At 33.5% G+C, this 24764-nt stretch overlaps 4 protein-coding genes and 3 non-coding genes across 12 annotated transcripts in view; 1 reads left to right on the top strand and 6 right to left on the bottom strand.

Annotated features, from left to right (window-relative positions):
* Positions 1 to 2238, bottom strand: part of LOC111810578 (chaperone protein dnaJ A6, chloroplastic-like) — a 5473-nt gene extending 3235 nt beyond the window's left edge. The window contains exons 1-3 of one of the 2 annotated variants that reach the window (XM_023697304.1): positions 2073 to 2238; positions 1001 to 1160; positions 30 to 159 (exon numbers count right to left, since the gene is read on the bottom strand). In XM_023697304.1, the coding sequence (XP_023553072.1) occupies positions 30 to 159; positions 1001 to 1110 (240 nt within the window). In that variant the 5' untranslated portion in view covers positions 1111 to 1160; positions 2073 to 2238. Of the gene's footprint in view, positions 1 to 29; positions 172 to 1000; positions 1161 to 2072 lie in introns of both variants that reach the window. The other variant, XM_023697303.1, reaches the window with a different exon arrangement.
* Positions 2239 to 4393: 2155 nt separating this feature from the next.
* Positions 4394 to 7254, bottom strand: LOC111810582 (dolichol-phosphate mannose synthase subunit 3-like). 4 transcript variants are annotated; one of them, XM_023697307.1, is made up of 5 exons: positions 7075 to 7254; positions 6373 to 6449; positions 5586 to 5707; positions 5378 to 5485; positions 4394 to 4689 (listed from the first exon to the last, which is right to left on the bottom strand). In XM_023697307.1, the coding sequence occupies exons 3-5, from the start codon at positions 5685 to 5687 to the stop codon at positions 4630 to 4632; spliced, it is 270 nt and encodes an 89-aa protein (XP_023553075.1). In that variant the 5' UTR covers positions 5688 to 5707; positions 6373 to 6449; positions 7075 to 7254; the 3' UTR covers positions 4394 to 4629. The 4 variants fall into 4 exon arrangements, with proteins under 4 accessions (XP_023553075.1, XP_023553076.1, XP_023553077.1 ...); XM_023697308.1 differs by having other exon boundaries at positions 5586 to 5690; XM_023697309.1 differs by lacking the exon at positions 6373 to 6449.
* Positions 7255 to 7326: 72 nt separating this feature from the next.
* On the bottom strand, positions 7327 to 7419 carry TRNAY-GUA. The gene is made up of 2 exons: positions 7383 to 7419; positions 7327 to 7362 (listed from the first exon to the last, which is right to left on the bottom strand). It is a non-coding gene; the product is annotated as a tRNA-Tyr (tRNA).
* Positions 7420 to 8180: 761 nt separating this feature from the next.
* TRNAY-GUA lies at positions 8181 to 8271 on the bottom strand. Its single transcript is given in 2 exon segments — positions 8181 to 8216; positions 8235 to 8271. It is a non-coding gene; the product is annotated as a tRNA-Tyr (tRNA).
* Positions 8272 to 8487: 216 nt separating this feature from the next.
* Positions 8488 to 8579, bottom strand: TRNAY-GUA. The gene is given in 2 exon segments: positions 8488 to 8523; positions 8543 to 8579. It is a non-coding gene; the product is annotated as a tRNA-Tyr (tRNA).
* Positions 8580 to 8832: 253 nt separating this feature from the next.
* Positions 8833 to 11180, bottom strand: LOC111810579 (2-hydroxy-6-oxo-2,4-heptadienoate hydrolase-like). Its single transcript, XM_023697305.1, has 4 exons — positions 10327 to 11180; positions 9928 to 10020; positions 9403 to 9470; positions 8833 to 9092 (listed from the first exon to the last, which is right to left on the bottom strand). Exons 1-4 carry the CDS (start codon positions 10948 to 10950, stop codon positions 8936 to 8938), a joined length of 942 nt encoding a protein of 313 aa, XP_023553073.1. The 5' UTR covers positions 10951 to 11180; the 3' UTR covers positions 8833 to 8935.
* A 7459-nt stretch (positions 11181 to 18639) lies between these two features.
* LOC111810577 (probable LRR receptor-like serine/threonine-protein kinase At5g10290) lies at positions 18640 to 24419 on the top strand. Of its 2 annotated transcripts, none has more exons than XM_023697302.1 (12): positions 18640 to 18886; positions 19402 to 19550; positions 20185 to 20314; positions 20442 to 20513; positions 21291 to 21434; positions 21538 to 21609; positions 21711 to 21776; positions 22316 to 22386; positions 22480 to 22623; positions 22768 to 23109; positions 23281 to 23675; positions 23858 to 24419. In XM_023697302.1, exons 2-12 carry the CDS (start codon positions 19460 to 19462, stop codon positions 24167 to 24169), a joined length of 1839 nt encoding a protein of 612 aa, XP_023553070.1. In that variant the 5' UTR covers positions 18640 to 18886; positions 19402 to 19459; the 3' UTR covers positions 24170 to 24419. The 2 variants fall into 2 exon arrangements, with proteins under 2 accessions (XP_023553070.1, XP_023553069.1); XM_023697301.1 differs by having other exon boundaries at positions 18640 to 18910.
* The last annotated feature ends 345 nt before the right edge of the window (positions 24420 to 24764 follow it).

The raw sequence follows: 24764 nt of genomic DNA, 5'->3' as shown, positions 1-24764 counted from the left end.
GGGGGGGGCAAAACAAAAATTGTACGCACGCTATCTGCTCTAACAACAAGCAACCCGCCTCTTCGTCGATGCAAAGTTTGTGAGGATCTTGTGTCAAATAGAACACTGAAGGAACCCCGAGAGAAGAAACTTGAGCTCAGTGCACCTATGTTGCTAATCCTGCTTGTGACACTATAATGTCAAAAAGTAAATAAAATAAGTATCCTTGTGCATTTATCGCTTAAATTATATGTGGTTGTCTATAAACCAATTACATTGGATATTTCAACACGTAATGAAAAATGACTCATAAGAGATGATAAGGGTGTAGTCACGAGTCTAATTCTTACGTACATCCTGCCACCTCAGTAGAAGCAACCAACGCTCATCCCCAATAAAAGGCGATTAAATCTTGATTTCTGACCAAAATTCTAATTTTTTTCTTTCATATACTTTAATAGCTCAAAATTAATAACCGCAAGATCTTTACAAGTCCATGCACACTAAGGATGGCTTGGATAATTGTTTTATAAATAAACCATTAGCGTTTTCAAAATATAATTTGAAAATTCTAGTTGAAGACTTGTAGAAGTTTATGGTATTGTATACATTACAATCAATATCCACATACCCATAAGTTTTGAAGAGATAACAACTTTAAAAAATAATTTGAAGTTATACGCAAGAACAGACTAAAAGGAATCCAATACACCGTTCAAACACGTTTTCAAAGAACTTTTGTTCCATAAAATAGATCCTAAATCTGAAAATAGGAATTCAAGACACTGCTGAAATAGCACAGTCTAAAAGTTGAGAGATCAGAAACCAACTAGTCCAGTTAAGTAATTCCATTACATCAGATACAATTTTTTTAGGACCTAACCAGAAGAGATATCTCATTTCAAATTTCCTAGTGATCTGCAAGCAACAAGAACTACGAACACTGGGTGACCTCTATAGTGGCTTATGGCTACAACTGGAAGTTGAAAAGGGAGAGATGGAGAGAGCAAGAAAAACTTACCCACATTGGATTGGAGATATCTTATTTGTTGAAGGTCTTAGCATGCACTGAGGACGGATTCCCAATTGAGCAATTGATGTTCCACAAGGTATAATGGCCATTGAAACCATGTTGAGCGAAGTAGGAGCCAATGAGAAAGCTACTTACTCTTGATTGGATTCTGCAATTTAACAATGTAAACATGAAACCCTCCACTAGACACGAGATATTTCACATTACCCAAGCATTAAACCAATGCAAAAGACAATTTGCTTTCCCAATGGACAAATTAACTAACGTCTTGATACTTATAACAGGTTCCAACAGGATTATAAGATTTAAGGAAAATCTTAAATGGTGAACAACCCTTGTAGCAACTAATTATCAATACGATTCTAGGTATATAACACCAAATTTTCATCGCAATCAAAGCACTAAAGAACAGGAAAAGTGAACTCAATTAACAATCTCAGTCTCAGATAACACAGTGAATAAATACAAGTAGTTTATGGGGAAACTCCGAAACTGGACCCAATCACACATAAGTGAAGAGTAGTGACGAAACTTCATCTTTATAGAAGCCAATACTTCAGACAAAATTTTATCTCATTCCCAGCATCACATTCTCTTCCTTTTATGTACGTTCGTACTCCCGTAGAGTCATTCCTTTCTTTATTCCCTCCAGGAAAAAACAATCTTAAACCGGAAATGCCAATGTAGGCCAATCCTCCCGATTCCAAGGTACGAAAGGAATAACTATCCATACTCACTTCAAACACACAACTGATTTCAAACAAATCAAAACTAATACACAACCTAAAAACACGAAGCAAATAAACGCCAAATTACTGTCGCAGTAGGTTTTCCCCAGGCAATGAACAACAAATCAACAGAGCCAAAAACAATAAAGATTTCAGAAAAAGAAAAAACAAAACAACGCATATAACAGAATTGAAGAAAACGAAAGACAACAAGAAACACAAGAACTGATTGAAACAAAGAACAAGAAGCAAGTTCATGAATCGCTCGAATAAACTGTTGTTCTTGAAATCTTAAAGAAGAAAAGAAGTTAGGGCATGCAAGCCGAAATTACCAGTTTGGTGCAACACTTCTGCTTCGAATCCGACTCGGAAATGCTCAGAGAGAGAGAGAGCGAGAGAAGTGATAGGGAGCAGAAGAAGCAGAGAGCGGCCTACACGGTTGCAGGCGAAGAGGAAGATGAGGTTAGCGAGTTCTGGAGTAATAAGAGGAGAATTGTCGACATTTCTTTTCTTTTTTTTTTTTTTTAATTTTCAGGAGTTTTCCATTAATTTGAGTTAATCAGCTGTTTAAGACAGATTTGGACCGTTGGATTGAAGTGCCTGAAATGAAACAACGGCGTGAGATCAGGTTTGAGGCAGCTTGGGTTTGGAATTATTTGTTTTCCCTTTTTTGATATTAAAACTAAGGCTATTTATTAAATAAATATTCTGAAATTTTATTTGTATAACTTTTTCTTCGAAATTTTGTATTAAAATACGATGCAGAAAATTAATTTACATTTAAATGGTTATAAACTATTTCTAGCATTAGCAATTTTGTATGAAAAAAGAAGATTATAAGGAATTACAAATTTATTAATAATTATTTATAAAAATTCAATAGATACATCAAATTTTAATTTTTTTTCAAAAAATGGAAATTCAAAATTACATTGAAATATCCCGTCAAACAAGGTCTAGGTCATCAGATTGTCTGTCGCTCAGTCAAACAAAGTCTCATCAGATTGTCTGTAGCTCAGTCAAACAAAGTCAGCTCAGTCAAACAAAGTCTAGGTCATCAAATTGTCTGTAGCTCTCTAGGTCATCAGATTGTTTGTAGTTCTCACAACAACGATTGTCTGGAGATCATTCCCTGAACAACAAGCTCTCTAGGTCATCAGATTGTTTGTAGTTCTCACAACAACGATTGTCTGGAGATCATTCCCTGAACAACAACGATTGTCTATAGCTCATTCCCTGAACAAAGTGAGCCTTGAAGGATGAAAGAAACCTCTTCCAGTCGCTAATGTCCCTAAACCAATGATTTTGTCTCAATCGAACTCATATATATATTCTTCGATTATACTTATTTTAGCTAAAAATTTATAATAAGAAAATTTGATTCAAAATGATGCCCCCACAATCATTTTTTTTTTTCTTTATTATTATTTTTTTAAAAAAAGGAAATTTCCGGAGACATCTAAAAAGGAGAGAAGCCAAAAAGAATAATAAATAGAATAAAAATGTGAAAGGAGCTCGAAACAATCCAACTGAGGTTATTAACATCAATTTCGAAAGCCATCTAAAAANTTTTTTTTTTTTTTTAATTTTCAGGAGTTTTCCATTAATTTGAGTTAATCAGCTGTTTAAGACAGATTTGGACCGTTGGATTGAAGTGCCTGAAATGAAACAACGGCGTGAGATCAGGTTTGAGGCAGCTTGGGTTTGGAATTATTTGTTTTCCCTTTTTTGATATTAAAACTAAGGCTATTTATTAAATAAATATTCTGAAATTTTATTTGTATAACTTTTTCTTCGAAATTTTGTATTAAAATACGATGCAGAAAATTAATTTACATTTAAATGGTTATAAACTATTTCTAGCATTAGCAATTTTGTATGAAAAAAGAAGATTATAAGGAATTACAAATTTATTAATAATTATTTATAAAAATTCAATAGATACATCAAATTTTAATTTTTTTTCAAAAAATGGAAATTCAAAATTACATTGAAATATCCCGTCAAACAAGGTCTAGGTCATCAGATTGTCTGTCGCTCAGTCAAACAAAGTCTCATCAGATTGTCTGTAGCTCAGTCAAACAAAGTCAGCTCAGTCAAACAAAGTCTAGGTCATCAAATTGTCTGTAGCTCTCTAGGTCATCAGATTGTTTGTAGTTCTCACAACAACGATTGTCTGGAGATCATTCCCTGAACAACAAGCTCTCTAGGTCATCAGATTGTTTGTAGTTCTCACAACAACGATTGTCTGGAGATCATTCCCTGAACAACAACGATTGTCTATAGCTCATTCCCTGAACAAAGTGAGCCTTGAAGGATGAAAGAAACCTCTTCCAGTCGCTAATGTCCCTAAACCAATGATTTTGTCTCAATCGAACTCATATATATATTCTTCGATTATACTTATTTTAGCTAAAAATTTATAATAAGAAAATTTGATTCAAAATGATGCCCCCACAATCATTTTTTTTTTTCTTTATTATTATTTTTTTAAAAAAAGGAAATTTCCGGAGACATCTAAAAAGGAGAGAAGCCAAAAAGAATAATAAATAGAATAAAAATGTGAAAGGAGCTCGAAACAATCCAACTGAGGTTATTAACATCAATTTCGAAAGCCATCTAAAAATACAATCATAATCGAACAATAAACGTATAAGAAATGGAAACATATATATATATATATATATATATAGATGAGAGATTTGCCGGTGGCCACCTTTATGTTCATAAATCAAGATTGTGTTACCAACCGACAAAATCATCATGACCGTTCAACTGTTCTATCCATGAATCCACATTCACTACCTTACATAAAGAATCAAATCAAAAAGGCTCTTCGAGATGAGTGTGTGTTCTTCCCCATAATCGAACAAATGATGGTGAAGTCTGTCAATTAGAATTTATGTCAACCCCTTTTTGCTTAAGGTACTCTTTGGCCTCGTCAATGTCCTACAAAAGGGACCCAATGTGATATCGGTCTGTACATCTTTCAGTCTTAGTAATGATACATATGGAAATTCAAAGAACATTCCCCATAGAGCTAGAGAACCATATAAGAAAACAGGTCACGGAGATTTAAACCTCTGAGAGAGCGAGAGGACCATATAAGAAAATGGATCACGGAGATTAAAACCTCCGAGAGAGCGAGAGGACCATATAAGAAAATGAGTCACGGAGATCTAAACATCCGGTAGAGCAAGAGGACCATATAAGAAAATTGGTCACGGAGATTTAAACCTCCGAGAGAGCGAGAGGACCATATAAGAAAATGGGTCATGGAGATCTAAACCTCCGAGAGAGCGAGAGGACCTTATAAGCAAATGGGTCACGGAGATTTAAACGACCATATAAGAAAATTGGTCACGGAGATTTAAACCTCCGAGAGAGCGAGAAGACCATATAAGCAAATGGGTCACGGAAATTTAAACCTCCGACCTCAAGGGAAGAAGTAAATGTCAATTATTGCTAAGCTAGCGAGATGGACAATTTGTTGTATGGTATGGAAGTGCCACGTGAGAGCATTTCAATCTTAGTAATGCCTTGGATATGGAAACTCAAACATTCCAGAGAAAGAGAGAAGGAGGGCCATTTGTTGTATGATATGAAAGTGCAACTGAGAATAAGAGGGAAGCAATACCTGCTGTAACAACAGGCCTTCTCTAGGACATGTTGGGAATGTCATTAGACCGATTCCAACCATCAATAGACCATAGCATCCCAGGGAGACAATAAAATAGATGGGTAGCTGGAGTGATGAGGCATGCGATGTAAGCCCAACTGAGTGTCTAAAATGATGAAAATAAATATGAAGGATTTAAGAAAAAGATGACTGAATGTTAACTCACCAGCCAAGCATGACCATGTGGTATTACAGATGCCTGCAAGAGACCAATCCACAGAGCTGATACGGCCACCAACAATGTCAATATTTTCACTATATGCTTCATAGACTGAAACAAGTAATGATCTGTCAAAATAGATCGCTATTATTTACTAACTAGATCAGACACTGAGCAGCTAACTCTCAATCATGAACTCTATACGGCTAAATACGCATTATCCACAGACTTAAGTTGTGAATTTGTGATTCAAACTCATTAGCGATTCTTTTCAAAGTCCGCTCAGGGAAATTTGCAGACTATGCACATTACCCTACCTTTATAGCAATCTTTTATGTTATTGACAATAGAGGTTCCATCGGGTTGCGGATACTTCGGCCGTAGCTCGATTGGTAAACAGGCGGTTTTTCAGGGCTTTATAGATGGAATTTTTTTTTAGGTATTAGACTCTAAAGAAGTACGACACTTGGGAATTGATCACGGAAGAAAGAGATGTAGAAATGGAAAATTCCGAAATGAAGGTCTTTTCTTTAACAACTTATATCATCGACGATAAAGCGTTAGAACTTAGAAGGCTAAATCATATAAAACACAAACCAAATATGGGACTAAAATAGCCCCTGAAATAGTATATGTAGAACAATATTAAGATAAAATGAGTTTTCTGAAGCTTGTAGGATATTCTTTGAAAAACATGTGGACTTAATTTATGCTGATAATATAATATAAAGCAACATGAACCCTGTTTTTCAAGATAAAAAACATATGGGGTTGGACGATTCGACTCACATACCTCTTTGTCAACGTATTGACCAAACCAGTTGAGTTATGCTTATGCTTAGGGCGGCGAACCAACATAAACTTTAGATACTTCATCAAAGCAAAACAAAATTAAAATTAAAAAGCTACTAATTGATAAAATGCCAAATCATTCATTATGTTTGATAGGTTACAACAAAAAATGAAACAATCTATAGCATTCCATCGCATTAATTAAGTGTCTTGAACTCAATGACCCACCTAAATGCATAACCAACTAGTTGAGTACACAATGACAATCAGTACATTTTGGGTGCATCAATCAAAAGTATCAAAAAAATAGAAAACTTCTTTGCTGAACTATCAATTCTTTATAACATCTGGAACTCAAGAGAACAATTAAATTTCAAAACAATTTCCATTGCCATCAGAGGGGATTTCATAACAAAGATTATTTCACTGCTCAGAGTAACACATTACATGAACTCAAAGCCCTTGCGCAATGTCCCAACATCACATGGCAGTTCGCTCGAACTATTAACCAAAAGATGTAAACGCATTGAGAATTTTAAATGAAAATAACACGCCACATGCCTGAAAGCATCAGACCACCAATTACCTATTCTTTATATCATGATTATTTTCTTGCTGATCGACACATATTTCAGTCAAACGAGAAGATCGAGTGAGAAAGGAAGAGACTTATGAAGGAAAATAAATAAATAAATAAACTTACCCAGCCGTTGCACACGATAGGACAGAACGGATCTAGTGGAGATTGCCCGCCGGAAACCGGTAAACGACTGGAAAAAAGGATTAGAGAGTAGGCGGAGAATCGAATGAGAGAAATGAAGAGACGCGAAGAAGGGGATAAAAAAAGCCCTAGCAAGAAGGGAAATCGGACTAGGGACCGTCGCTGGCGTTGGACTTCAAAATTTCTTTAAGAACAATATAAATAAATAAATTAGAATAATAGAAAAGTTTAGATTCTGACCTGCCGGATTCGAACCAGCGACCTAAGGATGGCCATTTGGAATATCCCAACTACAGTCCTCCGCTCTACCAACTGAGCTAAGGTCGGTTTTTGTCATATTTGAACATATTTATCTATATAATACTATAATTTTCTAAAATCATTATTTTGGATATTATGTTAGGGTCTTTGAGGTGAATTGTTTATTATTGTGATTTTACCTTTGACAATTACTCATGTGTATATGAAATTTTACTACCAATTTTAACCCAGTAGGAAATTAGTTACTAAGTATTTTCAATACTCAACGTTTTCAAAAATATTTCTAAATAAAAATAAGGGCGTGCAGGGGCCGTGACGTGAGGATGTGTGCTGTGACTATTGTCGACCATCAACATATAGCTAATCAAATATATATTAACTAGTATAATTAAAAAAGAAAAAGGAAAATGATTGAGAAAAAAAATGAACAATTTAATCAAATATATATTAACTAATATAATTAAAAAAGAAAAAGGGAAAGGGAAAATGATTGAAAAAAAATTTGAACAATTTAATCAAATATATATGAACTAATATAATTAAAAAAGAAAAAGGAAAAAGAAAAATAATTGAGAAAATAAAAAAATAAAAAATAAAAAATTGAACAATTTAATCAAATATATATTAACTAATATAATTAAAAAAGAAAAAGGAAAAAGAAAAATAATTGAGAAAAAAAAATTGAACAATTTAATCAAATATATATTAACTAAATATAATTAAAAAGAAAAAGGAATATGGAATATAGAAATATTTTTTAAATTAGAAAAAAAATGAAATATTTTTTAAATTAGAAAAAAAATGATTGAGAAAATAAAATAAAAAAATCCGACCTGCCGGATTCGAACCAGCGACCTAAGGATGTCTTTTGGAATTTTCAACTACAGTCCTCCGCTCTACCAACTGAGCTAAGGTCGGATGTTGATGAATTGTTGTATTTTATATATTTAATAAATATAAGTACTAAATTTCTGCTGTTTAAACTTTACATAAAAGAATAAAATTAAAAAGCATAAGTAAAAATTATTTTTTAATAATATTTTCATAAATACTCATCAACATAACATTTCAAAGTTCCCAAACTATATGTATTTTTCACTTTTTTATCAAATGGCTGAGAAAAGAAAAAAAAAATCCGACCTGCCGGATTCAAACCGGCGACCTAAGGATGACTATTAAGATTTCTCAACTACAGTCCTCCACTCTATCAACTGAGCTAAGGTCGGTTATTGGAAAATTGGTTGAAAAGAGAAATCCAAGATGGATGAGAAGGAAAAGAACAAATCAGTGGTAGTTTATAGGGTTACTCAAATTTAATTAATTTCTTTGTCTTTAGGAGAGCGAAGTCAAAGTGAAGGAGAGAAGCGCATTAATAGGAGCGAAGCCGAGTTGGGAGAGTCGCGCTCACATTTTATTTTACGCGCTTAAAGGAGTGAGACTGATAGTTGTTTATGTTTCTAAGATTATGAACTGAAACGGTTGGATTGGATCGTTAATTTAGACCGTTTAACGGTCAAGCTAACACAGAGTATGTGGGTGAGATGGAGATAAAAGATGGGATTGATTTGGAAGCGATAAGAGATCAAACGCTACAAAAAGGTGAGTTCGTTGAAGGGGAAAGGGTGGGGTTGGTGGTGAGAAAAGCCTTGATGTGTTTGTACATTTCTCTTGGCTTCTCTGCACTGAACGCATGCCCTGCTTTCTTTATAACCACTAATTCAGCCTTTTCCCCCACATGCCTGAAATCATTCAAATATGTATCATGTTTATTTACTCGTTTTTTAACTTGTTAATTTCTATACTCGTTCTAGTTTATATTCCGAAGATTCTCGCTAACCAGTGAGTAGGAATCTCGATATTATTATCATATTTTTCTACCCTCAAGAGCTAAGAATGCATTAAAAAAAAATGAAATAATTTGATATTGGTGTAACTAAACCATCTTTTTTTTTTCTTTTTTTAAGAATCATTTATTTTTAAATTTTGTCATCGAACCATCGTTCAAAAGTTATAAATTTTCGACATAATTGAGAAGGACGGTGAAAATACCTTTTTAATCTATTTGCTAACTCCAAAGGAAATACTCGGTCTTGGTCTCCCCATAATATCAATGTAGTCTGTATTGTCAAATTTTAAAAAATATTGCTATAACATCATAACGTTAATATGATTAAAAATATCATTTTAGGTTACTCATGTAATTTGTGTTTATTCTAAAATTTAATTTTTTTTATAAAAAAAATTAACATATACTAACATTTCCCTTATAAATTTTAAAAATATGTCCATAAAAATTATTATTAGCATTACTATTTAACAAATTTGAATTGAAAAAAATAATAGATTTATTGAAAGTAGGCTATATTAATAAAGGTTTGTACTTACTCAACTCTCAAATTTTTAATAANAGCTCTTTAGAAGTAAGTAATTCTTAAATTTTTTATTTTTTTAAAAAATAATTTTAAAATAAATGGGTTTTTTTTATTTAAATTTATTAATGGATAATTGATTAATTATTATTATTTTAATTATTTTTAAATGGAGTGGTAGAGAGGAAAACAGGAACTTTCAAACCTTATCGATCTTGGGAAGATTAGATAAGGTCCGATCCTTGAGTAATTGTTTGATCAACTCTTCTTTCTCTTGCTTGTACTCTGTGCACATCACCTATAAGCAGAAGCCCGAATGAATTCTTAGCAACGCAATCGAACAGAGAAACAAATGGAGAAGTCTATGAAACTGATTTAGATATAAGCAGAAAAACAAAGTTGTATGAATTTTTTTCTCCATTTTGTTCAATCTTGTGAGCTAACTCTTCAGATTATTGTTCTTGGAGCCTGATTAGTTCGGCTATTCTGATCGGAAGAACAGATGAAATCCCTAATTTGACAAACAGATGAAATCCCTAATTTGACAAACAGATGAAATCCGAAGGAGTAAACGAGGAAAAAATATTTAGTCAAGATCACTCACATTGATGAAATCGTTGATAATAAAAGTAGGCAAAAATCGAGCAGGCTTGACGAAGGTGAGGCGGATGAGTTCCTTGAGCTTCGCCGGCGTTTGAGGCAGTAAAATATTAGCGGCCTCATCGATGTTTTTCACGACGAACATTCCGTCCGCCATATCTTTCTCTTCCAAGCAAACGCCGGTACAACAGAGCACTAATTTCTCCAATCGCTCTGGAAATTGAGCCGCGATACTGTATGCTACGAAGCCACCGTAGCTAATTCCAACGACATTCACCGTTTGAACATCGAGCGAATCCATTAATCGCATCATACAGAGAGCTTGAAAGGACTCGGTCCGCTCCGGACGAGTTGTGTACGAATTGCCGAAGAAAATTAGGTCAGGAACGTAGACATTGAAGAACCGAATCATCGGCGATACGAACTTGTTCCATTGCCACATTGCGTTGGCTCCAAATCCATGGAGGAGAAGCAAATTAGGTTTCGTATCTCTTCTGAATTTGGGCGCCCAACAGTGGACGATCGTTCCATCGCATAGATCAGTGGTGATGGATTTGAGGCCTGCCCTAGAAAAGGAGCGCCGGAAACACGAGTTCAAGGTGGATGAGAAACTAAAACAAGCCGCCATTATTGGATTCAACTGCTCCGATTTTCTCAATCCTGCTTAGAATCTGCAAGAGAAATTGGGGGGAAAGGTAAGAACGGCGAAGAAATTTACAGATTCGGGGGAGAAAAGTGGAAATCCTTTTGGAATCTGGATTGAGGAATCTGTAATAGGAACACGGAAAGAATTTATAGTTTGTTTGGGAGAAGAAAACAGGGAAATATCTCTCTCCATTCGCTCGAGAATCTTGAAACCGCGAAAATGGTGAAGCAAGTAGATATTAGTTAATTTAAATCGAATTATCAAGATCATCTTAATTATAATTATATTATCACTTAAATTTTAGATTTTTGAATCTTAATAATTATCTTGGAACAAATTATTTTAATAAAATTTTATAAATAAGAAGTACATCAATGAACCAATACCACAGCAGAGCATTGTCCAAATACGATGACTAGAAAAAGCTTAAAATAATTGAAAGTCACTACCTACACTAACATGTATCTTCTTTCCGGTGTCTCAATCATAAAAACTTCTTGGTTAAGCCTGTTTTGCTTCAAGCAATTATATGTTGGGTGATCTCTTGAAAAGTTTTATCTGACTGATGTGAGTGAGGACAAAACATGCTGAAAGGACTTGTTGGGGCCATCAGGTGTCGAATCCGAAGTCTAGGGCATGGGGTCGTTATAGAATGGTATTAGAGCCAGATAACTTTCACTTAAGCGAAGAGTAAGTAACGTGACCATGTTGCAAGGGATACAGGAGAGTGTTGGGGCCATCAGGTGTCGAATCCGAAATCTAGGACATTGGGTCGTCATAGAATGGTATTAGAGCCATATAACTTTCACTTAAGCGAAAAGTAAGTAACGTGACCATGTTGCAAGGGATGCAAGAGAGTGTTAGGGCTATCAGGTGCCGAATCCGAAATCTAGAGCATAGAATCATTATAGGATGGTATTAAAGCTAGATTCCTTTCCCAATAAGATGTTGTTTAGGGACGAATTACGGTGAAAACTAGTAAATATGTGATTCCTGAGTAAAGGAGGGCCACGTGGTAACGACCCTCCTTATTAATACAATAATCAAAGTTAAGACTTCATTATATATATCATGTTTGAAAATCAATTAGAGTGTATTGTATACTAAATTATATAAAATAATTATTGCATTAAAATATTTAATTAATTATTCCTTATTATTATTATTATTACTTATAAATTTAATCAAATCAATTAATTATATTTAAAAATTGTGATATATTAGAATGTCCTTTTATCTCAATTGATTAGTTGGGTAATGACTCTAAATTTTAAATGCTGTATTTACCTTAAATGAGCTCTTATCATAAATGCGACATAAGTTTGGCCTTTTATTATGTGACGAATACAAGGGAAAGAGAGGAGAAAGAACAACGCTGAAATAAATGTCTTATACTACCCTATGATTTATTATGCGATTACAATTCAACCTATACTAACCTATACTATTGATGCAAACGGGAATTCAACATAAACTATTCTATACTATGAATGCAAATGAAATTCAACATATACTAACCTATACTATGAAATGGAAAGCAACTATCCTATGCATGTGCCACAATCCCGGGATGTGCGATGCCGCCGTCGATCTCACATGGGTGCCTTGCCTTTATCTGAAAAATATAGTAGCACGAGGCTTGAGTATTTCTAGAATACTCAGTAAGTGACCCCATATCAGGATTATGCAACAAGAACATGCAAAATGCTATGACAGAACCTATCAGTCTATTCTTTTCCTACGACACTTATTCTAATTGGGCAGCTTGGATGTGTACCATATACTCTATACACAGCCCATACGTGCGAGTATGGGCTCACCAGTCAGTTCGCACACTGCTGGGCTCCTTTTCTTGTCGGGCGAACCTTCTCTGGTAGCTCAACTTTTGCCAGACACCCATTAGAATTCGTAACCGTCACGGCAATATTGTAAAACATAACGATATTTCGCCTGCCTAATGGATGTACGCGTTCGTACCGAAGAAATAGGGGTATCCCCCTAATGCATGGGCATCATAATGCATGAGGTCCCAACATTTTTCCGTTTTCAACATTATTAAATATAACCCCGCTATCATTATTCGTGCATAACATATCATTTCTCATTTTTCAGTCTACATTCCATACATAATCCTAACAAGTTATATCTCATGCAATTTACCGTGATTTCATGTCATACATTTCATGCTGTTTACGTTCAAATATATCGTACAATCATGCTAGAATCATCTAGGAACATCATAACGTCACAAGCACAACACATCACATCATACTAAACAGCATACATTCATATTTCACAAGCTTACGTATTCAAGCATAACAGTCTAGCATACAATTTAATGACTCGTGTGAATCCACGGGCACGTGCCAACATACAACATACAACGTGCAACTTACAACAGATGAGCAACTTACCTGGTTAGCTTAAGTTGTTGTCACGAATATATCCTTAATAAAAGTTCGATTATGTCCTTTGAAATCCAAGTCAACCTATGTGAGTTCATGTTATCCGTTTCAAGTTTGAACCCCATAAAATTATTTCTCTAATTTACATTGGTCCCTCATTAAAAGTGTTATATATCTACGATTATATTTATATTAAAAAAAAAAGTTAAATAAAGTTATTTCAAATTATTATGCTTTTTAGTGCTATGTGTATTTACTTTTCTCCCTCATTTATGATTTTTAATTCCTAACTTTTTTTTTTTAATTGATATTTATTCTTTATCTTTTAATTTTGTTCCGAAAGTATTCCAAATTTCTAGTGGATCATATTTCCAAATCTTTCATTATCTCAGTGTTTCCTTTTGTTCACAAATTTTTTTGGCCATTCTATTTTTAATTTATTGATTTGGCTACTGATATAAATTTAATCTAGTGTTACTAATTTGATTAATATAAATGATTGACATTTAGTTTTTAACTCAAATCTAAACCATGGTAATAATTTAATAAAGATTTAATTGGCAAGAAATCAGGATAAAAGAAAATGAAGATTTAAAATCTACTTTATTCATCAGATCTATCTTTATGTAAATCACCCGTGAATCTCAACTTGGTAAATGTCTTCTTTTCTTTTTCTCAAAGAAATTTGATAATTGTTTTTTTTTTTTTGTTTTTTTGTTTTTTTTTTTAACCGTGAGGGTGTTAGATGGGTTGGGGAGAAATTGTTTTTTGTTTATTTATTTATTTATTATTTTTATTTTTATTTTTTTGGATATTACAAGTTGGATTAAAATTTAAGTCGAGCTTAGATCGTAGACTCATTAAGTTAGCTCATTAATGATTTTATTATATATATTATAATTAATTATCATCAAAATGGATTTCTATTTTTTTTAATTGAATTTAGTTTAAATTTTCAGCATTTTTCACTTTTGATAAATTTATTAAATTATAACGTTCCATTTAATATTTTGTTTTTTAAAACTTTTTATTAGTTTTTTTTAACACATTTAAAATTTTATATTAATTTAAAACTATAACATCTAAATTATAAAAACATATTTTAAAATTTTTAAAAAATATATTTATATAATATCTCACACTATTAGCTATTGTGCACTTTTTATTGGCTTAAATATTTATTTACATAAAAAAAAAAACTATTGATTTATTAATTTTTTTAAAAAATAAAAGTAAAATTTTGGTGGTGCATTAAATAATAAAATAAAATTAGGTTTAATTTTCTAACTCAAAAAATCTCGACCTAAAATGTGGAGATATTATTAGAATTTTGTAGAAATAAAATATGCTTGTATTTAGTTTATAATTTCAGTAGATTAATTAGTAAAAATAATAAAATAATTCAAATTAATAATAAAAATAAACAATTATTTTAATTAAATGATTAATTATAAATATTTTAAAAATCGAACAATTAATTTATAATCAAAATTATTTAATATGTAATTTTAAAAATTATTAATTAAATAATATAAAATATAATTAATTAACAATATAAAAGAGATGCTGAAAGTTCAATCCAACTATTATATGATGAAATACTCAAAATAGATTAATATTGAATGAGCTAATCAAAATTAATTATAATAAATAACTAGCTCAATTTAACTTATTCTAATTAATTATATTTAAGATATTTCATTATTTTAATAAAATTTATTTTTATAATATTATTGATTTATTCTTGTTAAATAGCTAATTGAATAATTTTGGTAAGTCTATCTAAAAATTAAATTTTATTTAATAAAAAAATTGAAACTGTAAATAATATTATAAATAATAAAGATAAGTGCATTTTTTTTTTTACTTTAAAAATAATATGAATAAAATGTAAATTTTTTTAATGTTGGGCTTAGACCGTGAGTTGGTCCAGTGGGCCGATAATTTAATGGGCCCAAACATGACGTCACAAGCCAGCTTCTGAGTTGGCCCAATTGAAAAGATACGATACATATATATATCCCTTTAATGAAATTAAGGGTCAGATTTTAAATTTTATTTTCGGCTTCATTATTTTATTTATTTATTTATTCATTCACATTTATCTCTTTAAAATTATAAATTTATTTTTTTTAGTTGGATTATGTAAAGTTTCAACGCCATCGGAATATGTTAAGGACTTTCACGATCAATTCCTTTTTCAAATCATGTGGTAGCTGCACGACCCCTTCTGCATGCCATAAATGACCTACGAATAGGAAGAATCCTAGAACAAAATGAGAGGTAGCTAACCAACTTCTAGGAGAGACATAATTGACTGCATTAATTTCGGTAGCTACGCCACCCACGGAATTTAAAGAACCTAAAGGAGCATGGGTCATATATTCCGCGGAACGTCGTTCTTGCCAAGGTTGTATATCTTTTTTCAGCCTACTCAAGTCCAAACCATTAGGACCCCTTAGTGGTTCTAACCAAGGAGCACGCAGATCCCAAAAACGCATAGTCTCTCCCCCAAAAATGACTTCTCCGGTCAAAGAACACATTAGATATTTACCTAAACCAGTAGGTTCTTGAGCGGATCCAACGTTAGCTCCAAGATGTTGGTCTCTAACTAGAAACGTAAATGCTTGGTTAACCAACATTCATTAACTACTAGGACACTCCACTATAGCCTAATAGTTGCACTCCCCTCACTATAGATATATTTCTGGCCATATGATATAACCATAGTTAATAACTCGATTCTTTACAGGTTGTGGTGATAAATGACTAAAATACCCTTATAAGAATTTTAAGATGTTTCGTGATTTTAAAGGACTCCAAGTGTTAAAAAAAACTTTATACGAGACTCATTTATGACATGATAAGTAATTAGAACATGTTGATGTATGAACTCCAAGGAAAATGACGAAACTAACCTCTACTTTAATTTTATATATTCAACCTTGCTACTTCAATTTTCCTTTTCGGCGAAGCCTACCTAATGTAGTGGTCGAGGTGGAGTCCCGTCACATATGAGTCTAGATTTCCTTTCGTACTTATCTTTTAGATCCTATATTTCATATATCTTTTAGTCTGAACTTGCAGTAATGTATTTTTACAGTATCCGTCTCTATTTTGTAAAATCAAAATCATTATTATTATTTTAATTAATTTTATGATGTGCATGCACGTGTTCAAATATTTCCATTTTTACATATTTATTATTATTATTTCACGTCAGTAATTAATGGTCTATGACTCGAGTCCCTCGAAAAATCGAGTCGTTACACTTTCTTATCTTTGAAATCAAATTAAGGGTGAGTTTGTTTATCACTTCAAGTAGTTTTTGAAAATAAATTATTATGCTCGAGTAAAAGAGAAGTACATGAATGAACTGAGACTACCTTCGACCGTACCCAAATTTGAAAAGTGGTTTTAAAGGAAAGATTAGGGAAGAGATGTTACATATGAAAGTACCACCAAATAGATATAATTAATATTAAAAAACAAGGATAATCATTTGTTCATGCGATGCTTTAAATAATTAAAAGATTTTGAACAACTTGAATGCAATTAAGTGTAAGTAAAGGGGTTTTGTAGCAAATGATTCAGGTTTTGGCCTTTTGGGTTGGCGTGGAGATTATAATTATATTGTTGGAATAAAATAAATTATTTTGTTATTATATTTAATGACGTTTATTATGTTACACTAGTCCAAAGTTTTACCCGAACAAATTATAAAATTGATGTTAGTTTCCTTTAAGTGAACCTGTCACGAATGCATGAACCCTGAGTACCGAGGTCGCACCTTGAGTGCTTGAGATATGATGATGGTGCTGAGAGGCTAGCAGAAGCGACTAACCAGGAGACCTAGAGGACCTAAGCATATTCTGAGGGCTGGAGGTCCAGATAGGACCGTGAACCAAGAGAGTGGAATGAGAAATCTTAGGGTGAAACCTAGGAAGAAGCCTATACGGGAGAATGAATCCCGGTGGGAGAATAAGATATCGAACGTGGGAACAAGATTAATAGTTGAGTCGAGTTCCATCACATTTGAGTCGAGTTTCTTTGTACCTACCTTTAAATCCGGCCTTTCATGTATTTAAATAGTTGTCTAAACGATGTTGTATCTTAGTGGTCTTTTCTCTTTTCTTTATAAAAACAAAATTTTCATTACTACTTTAATTAAATTTCAAATTACATGCACGTGTTTAAATGTTTTAAATTTTACGCATTTTTCTTATTTCGACATTCTTGAGTAACAATCCGTGGTTCGAAACCCATCAAAATTTTTGGGTCGTTACACCATTTGAGGCCCAACATTCTTACTGGCACACCGCCTCGTGTCTACCCCCTTTGGGGAACAATGATAAGGCTGACACATCGTCCGGTGTCTAGCTCTGATACCATTTGTAACGACCCAGATCCACCGCTAGCAGATATTGTCCTCTTTGGGCTTCCCCTCTCACGCTTCCCCTCAAAGCTTTAAAACGCGTCTGCTAGTGGAAGGTTTTACACTCTTATAAATGGTGGTGTGTTCTCCTCTCGACCAACCTCCGACATCACAAATTTACACTTCAATTTTAGAATATATATTTTATAAAATTAAGTTCAAAATTATTTTCAAGGATTGTTAGAAAATAAAATGATGAAATTATATATAAATGTATGGTAAGTAAAAATTTATATTTTTAAAATTATAATAAATATAAATTTAATTAAGTTGGAATCTAAAATAATATTGAAATAATATTGAAGAACTCATAGTTCAATTAAATTTTTTTAATGTATATGAATCAAATTCAATTTAATTAAATTATATATATATATATATAATATAATATAATATAATATAATATGAAATATATATAAAAATCTTAGATAATTTTTTTTGAAGTCAAATACTTTAAATTTCGTTGACTAAAAGTTAGTTAGAGTTAATATTTTGTTAAAAAAAATGAAAAAGAAATTAAATTATAATTATTTGTATAAGTATATTGATAATTACAGAAAACATGTCAGACTACTCAGACCTAGGCGCGTAGGGGTTAGGAGGATTGCACATTCTAATAAAAAATAAAAAAGAATAAAAAAAATAAAAAATCAGTCAACCATCTACAGGTCCGAGTCTTTCGCTGTGGGGACCACAGAACTGCCAGGTCAGCATTCGCCACCATGAAATGAACTGTAATGATTAAATAACTAAAAAATGCAATAAATATTAAGAAAAAAAAAAAAAGAAAAGAAAAAGAAAACCCCATATTTTCAAACTTTTATCCAAAAAAAAAGAATAAACAAAACTCCATTAAATAAAAAGCTGAAGGACAGAAGCTTTAACAATGGCAGAAGATTTGCTGAATGTTCAGCAGCTTCACTTCACTCACCCGAATTGGTTTCCAGCTAATATTCTGCTTCTCTGAGCTTCATCTTCCTTCCATCCTTCTCGCTTCTTTTCAGGTTTTCCAGTTCTTCCGCTGTTGTTGATTTATCGGTGACGAATCTTGAAGTTCATTCGTCTCTTTCCGCTCCCGGTATCTACTTCTCCATCTCACCAGGTACTTGTTTCGGATCTTCTCTTATTGAGCATATCTTCGTGTTTTCTTCCTGTTTTCCTCCTGGAGTTTGTTGATTTGTGGCTTGATTTATGATTTTTAGCGGTTTCTCTCATGTTTTTCCCTCGCATTTCTCAATAATTGATAAGCTGCGTTGCGAGTGATTTCGCTTGTGGCAGAGCCAAGTACAGAGTGGTTGAGACTTGAGCGTTAAGAGTTGGAGGATTAGTTTGATGAGAAATTTCAAAATCGATGTACTTAATTTGATTTCGAAGTCAAAAGATGCGTTTGGTTTCATCTTAGTCGTCTGGATTTGGTTTCGGAGTTTCAAAGGCACTTAAAAGAATGTTAAGAAGTCGCAATATTAAATTAGTGAGCGTAGAAGATTCAGTTTATCAAGAATTTTATATATTTTTTACTTAAATTCATGAAAGAGTTGTTATATTGAGCAAACTCATTAATTGTTGACTGTCAATGAATGGTTGTCTTTGCAGATATGGCATAGCAATGACTGTATTCAACCTTTTTGCATGGATTTCATAACGTTGACCAATGAAAATGATGCTAGTTAGGATGGGAGTACTCTATCTTACAATTCTAATACTGGCTTGCTTTCATTATCTTGCGGTGTCTGATTTTCAAGGTATGGATTGCCTCTCAAGATAGCGTTTGAAAATTGAGATGTCTCCTTTTATACTGCTGGTCAGAGGCTTATACCTTAAAATATGGTCTCCTGTTATACTGCGATGTTTGTAGATTGTTTTGATGTTCTAGAGTGGAAAGATTGAAAGTTTGAGTTCTTCCTCTTGATTGGCAAGGACAAATAGGGCATATGCAAGTTAAATTTTAGTGGTTTCCTTGTGGGATCTAATCAATGTGAATGCCTTTTTTTTTTCTTTTCTTATAAAGGAAAATATGTGATTCTTTTTTTGGAAACAAAGGTTCAAATTGAACTCTTTATCAAGAACAATCTAAAAGAGATCAAAACATTTACACTCTTTATTAAGAACAATAAAAAAGAGATTACAAGACTGTATAAACTAGTACTATTTATAGCAGGAACTAGACACTCTTTTTCCTAAAATATCTAGGTATTTTATACTTAAAATACCTAAATTATTTTCCTAAAATGAATATATGAATATACAATGGGCTCATATTATTATTTGGCAAATGTTAGTAATTTTATTTTCAAATTTGATTATATTTAATTGTGCAAATTTATTAATTATTGCTATTGAACTGATATACTCTACTCGTGTTCTGCTCTCCCACAGGCGATGCACTCTTTGCACTGAGGAATGCATTGAATGCAACTGCAAATCAGCTAACAGATTGGAACCCAAATCAAGTCAATCCATGTACTTGGTCGAATGTTATATGTAGTGGAAACAATGTGATCTCTGTGTAAGATATAACTAAATGTGCTCTTTTCCATAGTTTTCTCTTCCATGTTACTGTATTATACTTTTTACTTCCCAATATAAAAGTTTCCTAGTCTGGTATTTGCTTACATTGCGTCTAACTTTCTCAGATCCTTGTCTTCAATGGGATTTACTGGAACCTTGTCTCCGAGAATTGGAGTTCTAAAATCACTTTCAACCCTGTGAGTAGTGTGTAAGCTATAAATACTGGAATTGTGTAACCCTCTAAGCATTGAGTTAGAAAACATTAATAAAGCGCTGCAGCTTCTATCTATTCCCATCTATTCCTATCTATTCCTATATCCCTTTTTCCAACAGTTTTTGTGTGTACAAGAACTTGCAGTCCTGAATACTTCATGTTGCGGGTGAATGTTTGATTATACTTTTCTGGATTTCATATTTTTTGTGTACTTTTTTTTGTTATATATTCTTTTTTCCGTCAAAGTAAGTTTTACTTCTTCAACCCAGGTGCTTAGGCTTCCTTAATGGCATCTATTTTGAGAGAAACTTCGTTTTGTATTGCAAGTATTTGTTGTATTAAAGTTTCATAATTGGAACTTGCCTTTTGTCATTGATTTATCAAAAAATCTTTCATGTAAAGGATCAAAAGTCTTCAACTTACTGAACTATACCTTTATCAGTAACACTAAAAGCTCGCTTAATAACTATTGAACTATATTCTTATTATTGAAGTTCTTGAAATTTACCAAGCCTGAGATTTTATTCTCTAGGAAGGTTTAATTGCTTGCATCACTTAGTCTGAAAGTTTCTTTTTTGTTTGTAGTTTCAGGGAAGGGTTGGAAATTGGATGTGTTATTGCTGATAGGCATAGCTTTTGAAAAGCGTATTACGCTTTTTTGGCCAATAAATTTGGTTCTCTAACCTGGTTTTTGAAGTACCCCTGCTTATTAGCAATGAACAGTAAAGCATCTTTGTTAATATATATTCATCTGCTACAGGGTTTTGCAGGGAAATTACATAACTGGAGAGATACCAAAGGATTTTGGAAACCTGACAAATTTGGTTAGTTTGGATTTGGGAAATAACAGCCTAACTGGCCAAATACCGTCGTCCCTGGGTAATCTTAAGAAACTACAGTTCCTGTAAGTACTTTGTAATGATCTCAAATTGTGAAGATATTTTATGAGCGTCTGCAATGCATAGGGTTTATTCTTGAGATATGAGTCATTATTTTCATTCAAGCAGAACTCTGAGTCATAATCGTCTAACGGGGACTGTTCCAGAGTCACTTTCAAGCATTGATAGCTTGATCAATCTGTAAGTTTTTCTTTGTACATCAGGGAGTGAAATTGTAACTGGAAAACTCCAGTTTCTGTTAACTAAGTGTTCTTCATTTCTCGTATATGATTCTCCTGCAGTCTGCTGGATTCGAATGAACTCAGTGGCTCAATTCCGCAGCAGTTATTTCAAGTTCCAAAATTCAAGTATGTAAAACTTTTGAATGTTATTGATATATAAACACAATGCACACACTAACACACTAGTTAGTCCAAGCTTTGTGTTGGTTCCTTTTGTTGAGTTATCTTTTTGTGTTTCCTTCTGTATTATGTCATTTCTTCTCCATGAAATCTAATTTTTTATATTAACAAAATGTAGCTGTTGATGGTGATTTTATAGAATTAAGAGTAAGAAGCCTGTAGACCAATATTGCTAGATTAGAGAATATATTCAAACGTTGGTTTGAAGTTAAAAGTTAAGGATGGTGTAATTATCTGTAAGGCCTTATTCCTTTTTTGGTTGGAGCCCCTTCTTTGGTTAATTGGACTCCTCTTAGGCTGCTTTCTTTGTTTTGTTTTTGTTTTGTATTTTCCGTGTATTCTTTCAATGTCTCTCAAGAAAAAAGTTAAGGATGCTACGTCTTTCTGGCTGGAGGATTAGCTTAGTCGGGGAAATTTGATGATTAGTTCCCTAGGCAGTTTATGCTATTTTCTTATAGGATATTGAATTGTTTTGTTTATCACAGCTTTTCTGGAAACAAGTTAAATTGTGGCGGGAAATCCCTTCATGCCTGTGCTTCAGATGGTACAAACTCAGGTTATTGAATCAAATTAAACTTAGGCTTTTATATTTTGATTTCATAGCCCCTCCTTAACTGGAAGCAAAATGTGAAAGTTTCCCTCTTGCCAGGTTCTTCCAATAAACCCAAGGTTGGCCTTATAGTTGGAATAATTGCTGGGTTCACCGTTGCTCTTCTTTTGGTCGGTGTATTGTTTTTCTTGTCTAAGGGTAGATATAAAAGCTACAAGCGTGAAGTGTATGTAGATGTTCCAGGTAACTGTTGTGGCTATTATTGAATTAATAATAGGGATTGTGCCAACAAAGAGTGTTATTAAATGAACTAACCTCGGTAATGAACTGGAATTTTTGTTGATACCTGTATCTCAGAGTGTTGTTTTCCCCTGATTTTCCAATTAGGTGAAGATGATCGAAGAATTGCATTTGGTCAGCTGAAAAGATTTGCATGGAGGGAACTACAACTAGCTACAGAAAACTTCAGTGAAAAAAATGTTTTAGGACAAGGAGGCTTTGGAAAGGTGTATAAAGGGGTGCTTGCCGATGGCACCAAAGTTGCAGTGAAACGGTTGACTGATTATGAAAGTCCAGCGGGTGATGCTGCTTTTCAGCGTGAAGTTGAGATGATTAGTGTAGCTGTTCATAAAAATCTGTTGCGTCTCATTGGGTTTTGTACAACTCAGACAGAACGCCTATTGGTATATCCCTTTATGCAGAACTTGAGTGTTGCCTACCGACTTCGAGGTAAAGTATTGATATAATTAAATTTATCGTAACCCATTGGCTTGAGCTTTGTTTTTGTAGTACCCTAATCTGGACTGTCTTTCAATTTTGCTTGCTAAATGTTATTATAATGCTATACTGATAAAGAATTGCTACTTTTTTCACTGATTTCTACGGTAATCTCGGATGCAGAACTTAAGCCTGGGGAGCCTGTTTTAGATTGGCCTACTCGTAAACGGGTGGCATTGGGCACAGCTCGTGGTTTAGAGTATCTTCATGAACATTGCAATCCAAAGATCATTCATCGAGATGTTAAGGCAGCTAATGTACTGCTTGATGAAGATTTTGAAGCAGTTGTGGGCGATTTTGGCTTAGCAAAGTTGGTTGATGTTAGGAAGACTAATGTCACTACTCAAGTTCGAGGGACAATGGGTCACATAGCACCGGAGTACTTATCCACCGGAAAATCATCCGAAAGGACTGATGTTTTTGGTTATGGTATCATGCTTTTAGAACTCGTTACGGGGCAACGTGCAATCGACTTCTCCCGCTTAGAAGAAGAAGACGATGTTTTACTGCTCGACCATGTAAGTAAATATACTTCCTCCTTATGATAGATTCCATTCGTGTCATTATTATAGATTAAACGCACGAACTCGACACGACGTCGAGGCTAAAAAAAAAGCCAAGTTCATTCTTGAACTCCCCTGCCTCTTGGATCATTTTCATCCCTTGCTTACTAATCTCCAAGTTCATCTTGGCTATGAAGGTTAAGAAACTAGAAAGGGAGAAACGACTCGATGCCATTGTCGATCGAAATCTAAAGAACTACAACATTCAAGAGGTGGAGATGATGATTCAAGTTGCATTGCTGTGCACACAGCCATTATCGGATGACCGCCCTGCAATGTCGCAAGTGGTTCGGATGCTGGAAGGAGAGGGATTGGCGGAAAGGTGGGAAGAATGGCAGCATTTGGAGGTGAGTCGCAGACAAGAGTATGAGAGACTGCAGAGAAGATTTGAATGGGGTGAAGATTCTATACATAGACAGGATGCAATCCAGTTGTCTGGTGGAAGATGAGGTACCAAACTAAACTCCTTCTCTCTACCTATGCGACCATATCACTGTTCTTTTGGTTCCATCCTTCAAGCATATTATTATACAAACTTGCTCTGTAAATTTCCACTGGCTTCTCTTTTTTTGCTTTCATTTCTTGGCTGTGCATCTTTCCAATACAGCCAAGTCAACAAAATTCATCATAATATTCATGTGTGCCATAACATCTCTCTTGTTATACTCATCATATTTTTCCTTTACCTTTACTTCCATATAGTTAAATTCTAAATTTAGTCGATGATTCTTATCGTTAGTTTACCTCGTTGATTAATCGAAAAATATGAAATAATATCTTGGTGTTAGATGTAACAGCCCGAGCCTGAGCCTACTGCTACCAAATATTGTTCTTTCTAGGCTTTTCTCTTTTTATTTTCCCTCAAGGTTTTTAAAACGCTATGCTAGAGAAAGGTTTCTACATGCTTATAAAGAATGTTTCGTACTCCTCCTTATCTGACATGGGATCTCACAATCAAAAAGAAGAATAAGTGCCAGCGAGGACGTTAGGTCTCGAAAGGGGGTAGATTGTGAGATTCCTCGTCGGTTGGAGAGGAGAACGAAA

The sequence above is a fragment of the Cucurbita pepo genome, chromosome LG14, assembly GCF_002806865.2.
Source record: "Cucurbita pepo subsp. pepo cultivar mu-cu-16 chromosome LG14, ASM280686v2, whole genome shotgun sequence".
Classification (NCBI taxonomy): Eukaryota; Viridiplantae; Streptophyta; class Magnoliopsida; order Cucurbitales; family Cucurbitaceae; genus Cucurbita; species Cucurbita pepo.
This window is presented reverse-complemented; position numbering and strand designations above follow the sequence as displayed.

What these genes read in the sequence shown, in the direction of transcription:
- LOC111810579 (XM_023697305.1), bottom strand. Translation starts at nt 10,950, where the DNA reads ATGGCGGCTTGTTTTAGTTTCTCATCCACCTTGAACTCGTGTTTCCGG. An exon ending in TTATCAACGATTTCATCAAT is followed by an intron (nt 10,021 to 10,326) that starts GTGAGTGATCTT and finishes TTCTGCTTATAG; the next exon opens with GTGATGTGCACAGAGTACAA. An exon ending in ATCTTCCCAAGATCGATAAG is followed by an intron (nt 9,471 to 9,927) that starts GTTTGAAAGTTC and finishes TTGACAATACAG; the next exon opens with ACTACATTGATATTATGGGG.
- LOC111810582 (XM_023697307.1), bottom strand. Translation starts at nt 5,687, where the DNA reads ATGAAGCATATAGTGAAAATATTGACATTGTTGGTGGCCGTATCAGCT. An exon ending in CACATGGTCATGCTTGGCTG is followed by an intron (nt 5,486 to 5,585) that starts GTGAGTTAACAT and finishes TCATCACTCCAG; the next exon opens with CTACCCATCTATTTTATTGT. An exon ending in AAGGCCTGTTGTTACAGCAG is followed by an intron (nt 4,690 to 5,377) that starts GTATTGCTTCCC and finishes TCCCTTTTGTAG; the next exon opens with GACATTGACGAGGCCAAAGA.
- LOC111810577 (XM_023697302.1), top strand. Translation starts at nt 19,460, where the DNA reads ATGAAAATGATGCTAGTTAGGATGGGAGTACTCTATCTTACAATTCTA. An exon ending in CTAAAATCACTTTCAACCCT is followed by an intron (nt 20,514 to 21,290) that starts GTGAGTAGTGTG and finishes CATCTGCTACAG; the next exon opens with GGTTTTGCAGGGAAATTACA. An exon ending in TTTCAAGTTCCAAAATTCAA is followed by an intron (nt 21,777 to 22,315) that starts GTATGTAAAACT and finishes TGTTTATCACAG; the next exon opens with CTTTTCTGGAAACAAGTTAA.